This window comes from Gracilinanus agilis, chromosome 1, assembly GCF_016433145.1.
Source record: "Gracilinanus agilis isolate LMUSP501 chromosome 1, AgileGrace, whole genome shotgun sequence".
In the NCBI taxonomy this organism is placed as follows: Eukaryota; Metazoa; Chordata; class Mammalia; order Didelphimorphia; family Didelphidae; genus Gracilinanus; species Gracilinanus agilis.
In genome coordinates, this window is record NC_058130.1 from 795,063,909 (window position 1) to 795,077,095 (window position 13,187).

A 13,187-nucleotide genomic window follows, 5' to 3' on the forward strand; every position below is an offset into this window, starting at 1 on the left:
AGAATAATTTTTGTATTAAAATGTTTTATCTTTTTTATTTGGAACAATTGGCAATATCTAAAACCTGAACACATTTCCTGGATCATACTATGTAAGGAATTTATTCCCTCAAAGAAGATCTCCCCAAATAGGATTATGGGATGTCCCTTTGAAGGGATTTTCTAAAAGGCTGCCATTTTTTAATCTTTGGCAATGTAAGAGTTGAATATGGTGACCCTCATCGTATGAAATACTTGGAATAAATGGACCTTGTAAAATAAATAGAAGACTTCAAACAAATATTTTAGGCTTTTCTTTCAAGGAAGACCTCCAAAAGTCAAGGATGGTATTATTTTTTTAGGTTTCTTTATTTAATCAATTGGTTTAGAATGTTTTTTAAACCTTACCTTCTGTCTTGGAGTCAACAGAAGAAGGGAAAACACTAGGCAATGGGAGTTAAGTGACTTGCCCAGGGTCACACAGCTGGGAAGTGTCTGAGGCCAGATTTGAACCTAGGACCTCCCATCTCTAGGCCTGGCTCTCAATCCACTGAGCCACCCAGCTGCCCCCTTAGAATGTTTTTCCATAGTTACATGAATCATATTATTTCCCTCCCCTCCCCCCACCTCATCCTATAACCAATGAATAATTACACTGGGTTTTACATGTATCATTGATCAGGATCTATTTCCATATTATTAGTATTTGCACCACAGTGATTGTTTAGAGCAGTGGTTCCCAAGCTTTTTTGGTCGACCGCCCCCTTTCCAGATAAAATATTACTTAGTTTACTTACTTCTATACTATCACCACCCCCTTAAAGTTATTCATCACCCACAAATGCACCTGAGGCCATCACCATTCCCCTGGATCACTGCAGCACCCACCAGAGGGTGGTGGCACCCACTTTGGGAATCACTGGTTAGAGTCGCCATCCTGAATCATATCCCCATTAAGCCCTTTAACCAACACTTCTTTTTCTTCCGTGTTTCTACTCCCAAAGTTCTTTCTCTGGATGTGGAGAGTGTTCTTTCTCATAGAATTGTCCTGGGTCATTGCATTGCTACTAGTAGCAAAGTCAGTTACAATCGATTATGCTACAATGTATCAGTCTTCTGTGTACAATGTTCTCTTGGTTCTGCTCCTTTCACTCTGCATCAGTTCCTAAAGGTCGTTCCGGTTCACATGGAATTCCTCCAGTTCATTATAAGGATGATGTAATTTAAGAACACAACATTTTTAATGTCTTTTCAAGTTTAAGAATTTTAGTGAGTCCCGTATGTCCAACCACAAAAGTAGACACTATACTGATTTTGACACAGTGCTCACAAAATTTTTTAAGGTTGAGAAAGTTGTATTTCTAACTGTGAAATATCACTGTTTTACTCTCAATGTTTCTCTTACTTAGAAATATTTAGGGAGGCCTAGTGAAGTATCACTGCCTAGCTCCCTAGACTGGATCCTAAGGAAATATATGAATTATTTTTAATTGACCTTTTATTCTTTTCTGATGGAAATTTTAACTCCATTCTCAGATTAGCCTGGGGAGGGTGAGATGGCATGATATCTGAGTATATCTAGTGACCAAACTGAAAAGATCAATGCGTTTGTGTGTTTTTTACTTCTTTATATAGGTGAGACTTATGAGGGGCAGTAAAAACATTTCTTTAACATCTTCAGAGGCAATAAATTATTACACAAGTAAAATTAAATACTCAGAAGGCTGGTAACTTAATCTCACCAGGAAAGGAAATATTGGGACCACTGGCTCACCGCTTTTTGCTGTTTTTCTATGTGTTTGTTTCTTTGTCTTTCTCTGTGGGTCTAAACTTGGGTCTGTATATGCCTATAAGTGCAATGTTTGTAGGTATAAAAAGAATATGGATTAAAGAGATGCGATATTTCTCTTACATTACAAAATTTTATAGCATATTAACTAATAAGAATTGAAAATTTAGTTTCTTTGCCATTAATTTCCAAATTATAGTTTGAATGTAATAAAAGCTAAGACATTTAAATGAATTTCAAGGTAATTTTCTCTAAAAGTTTGTTTTTAAAAAAAAATAACTAGAACTAATTTGGAAGGAACTTTGTTTAACTTTGAGAAACAGCCAGGAATACTTTCTTCCTGCTTGTAAGAAGTTTGCCTTTAACTGTATGTGTGTGTATCTTTAATTGAAAAAATGATCTTGAATATTAAAAATTATGAATTCAGGGATAACTAGATCCCAAAACCAAAGTGTGTAGATTATACTCACTTTTACTGTCCACACCAATAGAAATTTTAGGTCTTTATCTATGACCAGAAAGATTTCTTCATCTCTTTTGTAAAAGGCTTTAGTTTACAAATTGAATTATAAGAGATGTCTTCTTGTGTTATAAAAAAGTAAGTAAGGTAATCTGAGTGGGTCTCGAAGGCAATTTGGGTGTGAGGAAGGATAAAGGGTATATAGGTGATTTTAAGGTGATTGGAGGAGGAATGAAGGTACAGGAAGGTATATAGAAGATAAAGGAAATGGAGTATGTAGGAGAGGGCAGTTCAAACAGGTTTATTCACAGAGGCTAGAGATAGAGGATATTGGGGAAGATAAGCTGAACCCTTCCAGATAAAGAAAGATGTCTCTATAGGTACCAAGGAGTTGGGCCAGTCAGAAATGTTTTAACTCTGGCTGGAGTGCTTCTCTAGTCAGTTTCCAAAGTTCCTTGAGGGAGGAGTCAAAGGGGCTCCTCCCTGCCAGTGAAACTGTTAGTAGGAGGCAGTCTCCAGTAACCACTTCCTGCCACGATTGATGCCCGCAGTTCCCTCAAGAAAATAAAATAAAATGATTCCTTCCCTTCCAGCCCTTGTCTTAATTTTGACACAATGATTCACCAGAGGGTTTGAATAGCTAACAAGGGGATTCATTAATACCAGGGTCAGTCAGAAGGGGAGAGGGGTTTAGGGTTTTCTAACCGCTGCTAGGGAGAGGAGTGGTGGTGGGGGATGGGTCACAGGAGAGGTTTAGATTGAGAGAGCCTGCTCTCCCAGTCAGGAAGATTTGATTGCCTTTTAAGTAAAGTCCTTATCAAATCACTAAAACAAGGGGTAACTTATTTGAGGATACTCTACTTGTCTATAGAAACTAAACCCGCAATGTCCAATCACCCAGCCCTCCCTTCCATCCAGGGCCCAAAGGAAATTCAGGCGAAGCGGAGGGATGTAGATGGAGAGATCAAGGAAAGGTCCAGAGAAATAAGATAGGTCAAAATTTCCCCAAGACAGGATATGCACAGGCCAAGGCCGAAGCAATTAGGTCAAAGCCAAGCTAAAAGGCTGAAGCCAACAGGCTAAGCCAAAGCAAAAGCTTCCAGTCACAGTGAAAGCCAAAAGGCAAAAGCCTCATCAGTTGGAACTTCACCTCTATTTATAGCTTCAAATTCTAACTGACTTTCTGAAGATTCTAAGATCTTTAACTGACTTTTTGTGACCGTTAAAAATTACAGAAGCAAAGGTTTCTGTTAGCCACCTTGCATTACACTTGTCCACAAAAAATGGAAGCTCACTTAAGTAAGCAACTTAGATGTAAGAGATATTTAATTTGGGAAAATGTGTTGTGTTTCTTGTATGAATAATATAGCAAATTTCTATATGGATGGACCAGGTCTTTAAAGGCTGTTAGAGGTTTTAATAATTGCTAAAGAACATCTTAATATATTTTTGGAAGTTTGTAGACAGGATTAGAACCAACGATATATAGTATAAACTTAGTCTCCCCTTCTGAGAGAATGAGATAAAGATGAGCTGCTTTCATCTCTCCAGAGTAATAGAAATAAGTGGAGTGTCCTTTTTGAGACCCAGAAGACACCAACACATTCTGTCATGTGTCAGGGTCAATTTAACTGCTGAGCACATGGCAGATACAACTCCTTGACTTCCCTTACCTGAAAGAGTTTTTATTTACCCATAAACAAGGAGAAGTTCTCTACTATGCCTGAAAAGCCAGCCTACTGAGATAATCTGAGATCTAGGAGTAAATTATTTTAATTTGGAAGCTGCCTACCCTTCCAATCCTGAGTCTTAAGAAAAGTTTCATATAAAAATACTACATTTCAATATTAATTTTCCACAAAAAAAAGAATCATATTTACAGAAATTTAAATCAGACCTTTTGAAGTGACAAAGAATTTGAAATGGAGAGGTTGTCAATATATTGGGGAAATGGCTGAAATTTGTTATGGTATGTGAGTGTGAAGGAATACTATTGAGTAAGAAATGATGAGGGTATAGAAAGACTTTTAAGAACAGATACAAAGAGGCATGAGAAGAACCAGGACAACAATGTACACAGAAGCAGCAATATTAGGAACATAATCAACTATGAAATACTTAATTACTGATCAATGCAATAATTGACCACAGTTGAAGAAGATTTATGATGAAAAAGGTTTCCCATCTCCAGATACAGAATTCATGGACTCTAAGTGCATGTTGAAAGAGGTTTTTTCTAAGTATTTTCCTTGTTTTGTGGGTAATAGAACTAACAGGAAAATATGATTTGCATGATTTCATATGTATAGTGGTATAATATTTTTGCTTTCTCAATGGGTAGGGAAGTTTAGAGAGTGGAAGGGAATTTGGAACTGAAAATAAAAATGTGCTATCAGGCACTGGAGTCAGTTTTGAAGAAGTGAAAAAGTTGAACTTGGGGATAAAATATAGCACCCAGAAAAATCTGGGAGGACTGACTGATTTTGGGCAGCATTAACATCAAAAATAGAAAAACTACTAAAAAATGGATGTTGTCACAAAAACTAGAAACAGCAAAGTGAAGTAAAAAATATTCTGAATGATCCATTTCAAAAAAATTAATTGGGGGGGGGTAGCTGGGTTGCTAAGCGGATTGAGAGTCAGGCCTAGAGACGGGAGGTCCTAGGTTCAAGTCCGGCCTCAGACACTTCCCAGCTGTGTGACCCTTGGCAAGTCACTTAACCCCTATTGCCCACCCTTATCACCCTTCCACCTAGAAGCCAATACACAGAAGTTGAGAGTTTAAAAAAAAATGAATTGGGGAATGGTAGGACATGACAGAAATTATAACCAATATTGAAAAGAGGGATGAAGGAAAAAGTTTCATCTGGAGAAAAGTAGGTCCCAAGGAGTGCTAGAACATAATAAGAGTGAAAAGGGAAAAGGTTGAAGAGAAAGGAAGTTCGATAATTAGGCACTAGGAAAGAGGAATCAAATATTTAGTAGGACCTTTGGTAGAATTTTTGAGGTAGATGGGAATGAGAAAAAATACACATGATATTGGGAATGCAAAATTATTTGGGAGCTTGGAATTCACTACAACTAGAATTGTTCAAATAAAAGAGTGTGGTGGTGTCCAGAACATTTTATTATAAGTCTATATAGCACAACAGTAAATGGCAAGATTATATGCTGAAGAAGACAAGTGAGTAGACATGTCGTTATCATTCCTCAATGTTGACTTTATGGTAAGTTGTATTTCCATGACTTGGGAAGACTTCAAAGCCTCATCTTAAGGCAGACACAATTCAGGGGAGGCATCATATGGAATTATTCAATCCTAGACAAGAGTCAAGAGGGTCCTAACTCTGCTCTCATACTGATTCTCAAAACTGATTAAACTTCTGGTGGGAATGAGCAGGCAATGATCCAGAAGAATTCCTCTCTCTATGATCTACTTTATTCTTTATCTTTTCCTGGATATTTCTATTGGGCTTCAGCAGGATTACATAACATTTGGGAATAAAGATGCAGCTCAACAATCCAGCACTAGATGCCAGAATGGAGAAGATCTCCACCACCACCATGGCCTTCCCCTTCGTGCTCTGGTAGGTGGGCAAGAAGGAGACCCACACACTGCAGAACACCAACATGCTGAAGGTGATGAACTTGGCCTCATTGAAGGTGTCAGGCAGGTTCCTGGCCAGGAAAGCCATTATGAAGCTGCACAGGGCTAGGAATCCTATGTAGCCCAGGACAGAATAGAAGGCAATAACAGAACCCTCATTGCACCCAATGATGATCTGATCTGGTTCAGAGTGTGTATCTATGTCTGGGAAAGGAGGAGAGATTCCCAACCAGACACCACAGATAATCACTTGAATTCCAGAACAGATAATGACAACACAGTTGGACACTCTGGATTGCACCCACATTCTCCCCCTGCTCCCTGGTATTGTAAGCCTGAAAGCCAGGACTACCATGATGGTTTTGGCCAAAATGGAGGACACAGCTACAGTGAACACAATCCCAAAAGTAGTTTGTCTGAGGAGGCAGGTGACTGATGAAGGACGGCCAATAAAGAGCAAGGAACAGAGGAAACAGAAATTGAGGGAGATGAGCAGAGTGTAGCTCAGAGCCCTGTTATTGGCTTTGACTATGGGGGTGTATTGAAACTTCAAAAATATCCAAAGAACCAGAACTGTCATTAGAGAGAAGGAAAGAGCCACACAGATCAGAGGCAGCCCCAATGGGTCTGAAACATCCAGGAAAGTCACAACCTTGGGGAGGCATCGATTTCTTTCCTTATTTGGATACTCATCTTCATGGCACTTCACACAATGCTTCATATCTGCACAGGGACAAACAAATTCTTAGGATTTTAGATTTAACAATTTATCCCTATCCCCACATGGAAAAAATAGATATAATTCCTTAAAATAGTATTTATTACTTCCCAAGGCATACTAGGAGAAGGTCATTGATAAGTAACCTAGTACCCAATCCAGTCTCACTCTATTTATATTCATTATTTTTAATTTCCTTTTTCAGTATTCAGCTTTTCTAACTAAATACAAACTTGTCTTACGAGTCCATTTTCATTGGACAATAGACATAGAAACTGGAACTCCATCACACTGTTCTCCAGATCCTTTCTGAATCCATTGTGTCCTAGCAATAACTCTAGATTTGATTATCTGAGAGTATAACTAGATATTAAGCAAAAAATCAAGAAATCTGCTTACTGTGGGTCAGGAACTAAGTAACATGCTTGAGTTGCAGACATAAATAATGAAACAACAATATCTACCCATAAAGTCCTCACATCCTACTAGATGACAGATAACAGTACAACATTTTTTCAATAGTCTCTATTAGATGTCCAGCAAATTTATAGATATCTATATTTCATGTGTAAGTGTATTATAGATAGGGGATTGTACCTCATGCTATGAATGTCATCTCTCTTTTTACCTTTGTTTTTTGTATTTTCTAGCTCTTTTCAAGACAGGAGTTAATTCCTGTCCCCTCCAGAAGGCCTTTTCTATTCCTCCCAGTGGTGTTTTCCTTCAGGTCTGAGGTTACCTTCATCTGCACTGTATATTTTTTCTATTTACCACTTATTTGTCCATTGTCTTCCCCTCATAATATGACTTCCCTTAATATAGGGTCTGTTTTGCCTTTGTTTATATCTCGAGGACTTAGTTTAGTGCCAGGAATAAATCCCCTGAATGAATGTTTGCCATTTCACTGACTAACATGTCTGCTGGAGAATCTGTCCTTCCATCCAGAGTCCCTGGACCTTGCCCATAACCCTGTCCTATTGTTCTATTTGATGTGGATAGGTGTTCCAAAATAACAAAAGAATGAGCAGCCAACCTCTGATACAGCCCAGGTGCCAGAACATGAGAGCTCTTCCATGGAATCACCAATGTCATTGCATTCACTTCCATGTTCTGAAGAGCCTCTTATTCAGATCCCAAGGGAACCTCCATAAATGAAGAACAAATATCTCTGAATCCTCCAATATCTGATAGTATTCTGGCCTCTAGGATGACTGGTGCCTCTCCTTGCTCCACTTTATCCTGTGCCACGAGCACTCCCTCATATCCCTAAGTACTAACATCAAGGTAGAACTAATGTCATCCTGGGTTGAGTTAAAATGTAGAAAAGAAATTGTGTTTGCTTTTACCATTCCATGGACTACCTGACTTCTGTGGAAAACACTAAGTCAAGGAAAACACATGTAAAAGATGGAAAGGAAAATGCAGGAGATTGACCTCATTTGAAGGGAGCTGAGAACTCAATCAGTACATCTAGCCCCATTCACTGGGTTTATTTCAGTGCCATCCACTGAATTCATGCTGAGAGGATATTGGGGAAGGATTTAAAGTTTCCTTACTCAAATTTTATCAAGCTGTTGAAAAAAATTCCCAATCTCTCCCTTACCCATGCCCAAGTGGTTTATTTTCCATTCCCTGTGGAGGACCGCTCAAACTCTAAAATTCTCTGATTGTGCTATCCTATAACAATGTTAGGAAGTTTAGAGTTTTGAAATCATTTACATACAAAGACAAAGAATGATTCTAATATGTAACTGTATACATTGTATTAAACCTTAAATGTCTTTACTATTGAAGGATGACTTTTGCATAACCTGTGATTATCACAGGGTATTACACTAGTGGGGTACGTTATAGAATAAATGGGAAATATATGAAGGGTTGCTAATCTATGAGGATTGTACAAGAGGGCTCTGGGTGGTATAAGCTGGATCTTTCAGGCAGGGAAGGCTATCTCTTAATAGAGAGCAACTTAGGTCAGCCAGAAATTGTGAGAGCCTGACTGAAGGTTTTATTCAGCCTCCTGCTGTTATTCTAAACTCCCTTGAGGGGAGGAGTAAGGAGCCCCCTCCTTGCCAGTGAAAACTGAAACCTACAGGAAGTGAAAGCTAGCCACTTCCTGATCAAGATGGATGCCTGGTTTAGCCCTCAACAAATAAAGGAAAGTTATTCCTTTCCTTCTTCAACCTTTGCCCTACTAGTGGGTACAAATGATTTACCAGAAGCTCTTTGTATAAAAGCCAAAGGGGTTTATTAATGTCAAGGGTAAGCTGAGGGAAAAGGGATGAGGGACTGATAACTGCTGCTAAGGGAGAAGCTGGTGCTGGGGGAGAGTCACAGAAGAGGGGATTAGGCAGAGGGAGCTAGCTCCCTCAACCAGGGATAATTTCACTTCCCTGAGGTAATGAGGTTCAGCAGATTACTAGATGAGGTGAGAGCTTGGTTTAGGTTGTCCCGGCCTGCCTATAGAAGCTAGTTCCCACAATTTCCACCCACCAAAAATACCCTCCTCCCAGGGCCCAATGGGGAAATCCAGGGAATAGCAAGATGTCAAGGGAGAGGTCAAGGGAAATCAGGCAAAGCCCAAAAGCCCCAAAAGCAAAAGGCCCTTCAGTTGGTACTCCATGGATAATTATAGACCAACTCTAACGTTTTCCCCTTGAGACCAGCACCCTGGCTGGGTCAACATTCTATTCCTTCCAACTGCCAGGATTGCCTCAGGTGGATTTGCAAGTGCAAGAGATTCTTGCAGCAATCCTGCATTACAGGTAACATGATAAATAACCCAGTCTAGACTGACTCAGAAAAGAAGGACAAAATATCTTTGACAAAATTCTTAGAGAGAATACACCTCTTATACATAATGGAGAATATACTTCATTTTTTGATGATTTATCAAAATATAATATTGAAATATGACAAAGCAGATGACTGACAGAATATTTGGCATATACCAGGGGTACCTCTTTCCTCTGAGAACAATTTCTCCAAATCTAAACTAAAATCTCTAAAGAATGTTATACCCATATGTACATAAACTGAGCTCTATCCTATCAAGAAGGATATTCCTTCACACTGCAGCCAGTTCTCTCCAATTGCATGTGAAACCAGAAAAAGACGATACAAATGAGTTTGATTAAGAGATAGGCAAAGACAGCTTTTTATAAATTTCGTAGCTGTCATTTTGAATAGTGGACATCATATTCTAATCGTGTGTCATTTATTCAAGTCACTTTTCCTTAGCCCAGTATTTTTAACTGGTTCTACTTATTTCCTTATATCCTTGTGTTCAGTCAGTGATGGGGCTGTATGTGACCTGACCTGAGAGCAAAAGACCAGTATATGTGTCCTATGGGTTTAGGAGCAAATATCCAGCAGACACTTACCCATCTGATCAGAGATCTCCCCCTCAGGGCACAGAGAACAGTTGAAACAGCAGATGGGCTCCCCTTCCAGGAGAGTTTGTCTAAATCCAGGACCACAGCTCACACTGCATGTGGCACAGAGAGTCTACGAACAAGGGAATAAAATGCATAATTATCCTGGAAATGAAAAGGACAGGGGATATCATTATCAGAGGGTGATTAATAGTGTTTTGGGTCAAAGAAGCTTATTCTGAAGGGAAAATGTGAGATTTGTTACTAGTGTTTCTTTCACTGGGAATAAGAGATAGAATTAGCACTGAGCTAAAAATTAAGACAGATGGATTCTATTCTCACCAGTGGCTTTGGAAAACTGGTTGAATCTTTTAGACCTCCTCGACTTTAATCATTTTTAAGAGAGTTGAACAAGATAACATTTCAGCATCCTGTTACCTAACATTTTGTATTCCTCAATATCAGCTCTGTCTTTTTAATAGTTGCAACCCAAGTTATTGAAGCAAATGTATGTGACTGACCTAAAACATACTTTTTCTCTTTGCAAGTAGTATGCGCAACACAGATTGAATTAAAGATGAGACTGGTCTGATTATTCATTGGAATGGAAATGGAAAATTTAACTCTCCTGTGGAGAAAAAAATTGTTGGATTCAGAAATACACTGGATGCAGAAAAAGCTTTTTAAGAAAAAAGAACATCCATTTCTGTTTAAAAAACAATAAATAACATTGAGGAAAATGGAACATTCCTTCAAATGATAAATATCTATCTAAAACCATCAGCAAGCATCATCTGTAATGGGGATAATTAGAAGCCTTCTCAATAAGATCAGGAGTGAAGCCAAGGATGCCCATTATTATTAATAGTATTCAATAATGTAAGAGAAATACTAGTTATAGCAATAAGAGAGGAAGAAAGTGAAGGAATTAACATAAGTAGTGAGGAAATAAAACTTTGACTCTATACAGGTGATATGATGGCATACTTAGAGAATCAACCAAAAAACTAATTGAAACAACTAACAACTTTAGCAAAGATGCAGAATATAAAATAAACTCACATAAATCATTGGCATTTCTCTTTACTTCCAATACAGCTCAACATCAAGAGACAGAAAAAGAAATCTCAATTAAAGTAAATGTAGAGAAAAATTCTGACAGGGGTCTAATTACTCAAATATACAAGGAGTTAAATTGTATAAAAAATCAAGCCATTCCCCAATTGATAAATGGGCAAGGGACATGAATAGGCAATTTTCAGGTAAAGAAATCAAAAGTATCAATAAGCACATGAGAAAGTGTTCTGAATCTCTAATAATTAGAGAAATGCAAATCAAAACAGCTCTTAGGTATCACCTCACACCTAGCAGATTGGCTAAAATGAGAGAAGGGGAAACTAATGAATGTTGGAGGGGATGTGACAAAATTGGGACATTAATGCACTGCTGGTGGAGTTGTGAACTGATCCAACCATTCTGGATGGCAATTTGGAACTATGCTCAAAGGACTATAAAAGAATGCCTGCCCTTTGATCCAGCCATACCATTTTTCGGTTTATACCCCCAAAGAGATCATAGATAAACAGACTTGTACAAAAAATATTTATAGCTGTGCTTTTTGTGGTGGCAAAAAACTGAAAAATGAGGGTATGCCCTTCAATTGGAGAAGGGTTGAACAAATTGTGGTATATGCTGGTGATGGAATACTATTGCACTCAAAGGAATAATAAACTGGAGGAATTCCATGTGAACTGGAAAGACCTCCAGGAACTAATGCAGAGCAAAAGGAGCAGATAGAGGAGAACATTGCACACGGAGACCAATACACTGTGGTAACATAGAATGTAATGGACTTCTGTACTAGCAGCAATGCAATGACACAGGACAATTCTGAGGGACTTATGGTAAAGAACGCTACCCACATTCAGAGGAAGACCTACAGGAGTGGAAACGCAAAAGAAAAGCAACTGCTTGAACACATGGGTTGAGGCAGACATGATTGGGGATATAGACTCAAAACTACCACACCAATGCAACTATCAACAATTTGGAAATAGGTCTTGATCAATGACACATGTTAAAACCACTGGAAATGCACATTGGCTGGGGGGGGAGGTCAGGAGGTGAAGGGGAAAGTAAGAGCATGAATCATGTAACCATGTTAACTTTTCTAAAAATAAAAATTATTAAATGTTTTTAAAAAATAAAGTAAATGTAGAAAATAAAAAATATCTGGGAGTCTACTGCCAAGACAAACACAGAAACTATATGGGCACAACCACAAAATATTTTTACATGAATAACATTAGAACTAAAAAATTGGAAAAATGTTAATTGCCCATGGATAAGACAAGTCAATTATTAAAATTAATAATTTTACCAATTCAGTGCCATATTAAACTACTAAAATATTATTTCATAGATCTTGAAAAATGATGATAATATTCATCTGGAAAAACAAAACACCAAAAATAGAGAGAGAATAAACAAATATGAAGAATGGTGGCTTAGCTGTAGTGGATCACAAGTTATTATAAAGCAGTAACCCATTAACAATCTGATACTAACCAAGAAATAGAGTAGCAGGTCAATTTTAGAGAACTGGCATTCAACACAGTCATAAATGTTCTTAATTGCCTAGTGTTGGACAAACCCTAAGATCCATGTGTTTTATTAAATGGACTCATCATTCAACAAAAACTACTGGGGGAAATGGGAAAACAATATGACAAAAACTAGGCACAGACCAATGCCTTACACCATAAGCCAAGGTAATGTCAAAATGTATATATAATTTAGAAATAAAGTGTGATGTTATCCCTTTTATAATACAAATTATGGGAACATGGAATAGTCTACCTGTCAGATCTCTAGATAAAAAAGAAAGAATTTATGTCCAAACAAGACATGAAGAACATTATGAGATATAAAACAGATAACTTTGACTACATTAAAATGTGTTGCACAAAGAAAACCAATGCAACCAAGATTAGAAGATGTCTCTTATGATTACACAGGAAACAAAAAGCTAGGAAAAAATTTTCTAGCAAACATCTCTAGAAAAGGTCTCATTTCTCAAATATGGAGTAAACCAAATCAAATGTATGAGAACACATCATTTCTCAATTGATAAATGGACAAAGGACATGAACAGCCAATTCTCCGATGAAGAAATTAAATGTATTTTTAAGTCAGAAGAAAAATGCTCCAAATTATTATTAATTAAAGAAAAAGATATTAAAACAATTCTGAGGCACTACC

At 37.8% G+C, this 13,187-nt stretch overlaps 1 protein-coding gene across 1 annotated transcript; it reads right to left on the reverse strand.

Annotated features, from left to right (window-relative positions):
* Positions 1 to 5,592: 5,592 nt before the first annotated feature.
* LOC123230536 (vomeronasal type-2 receptor 26-like) lies at positions 5,593 to 6,555 on the reverse strand. Its single transcript, XM_044656669.1, has one exon. The coding sequence runs from the start codon at positions 6,553 to 6,555 to the stop codon at positions 5,593 to 5,595; it is 963 nt and encodes a 320-aa protein (XP_044512604.1).
* Between the last annotated feature and the right edge of the window lie 6,632 nt (positions 6,556 to 13,187).

Excerpts from the sequence above, each read along its gene's own strand:
- LOC123230536 (XM_044656669.1), bottom strand. The coding sequence starts at position 6,555 with ATGAAGCATTGTGTGAAGTGCCATGAAGATGAGTATCCAAATAAGGAA.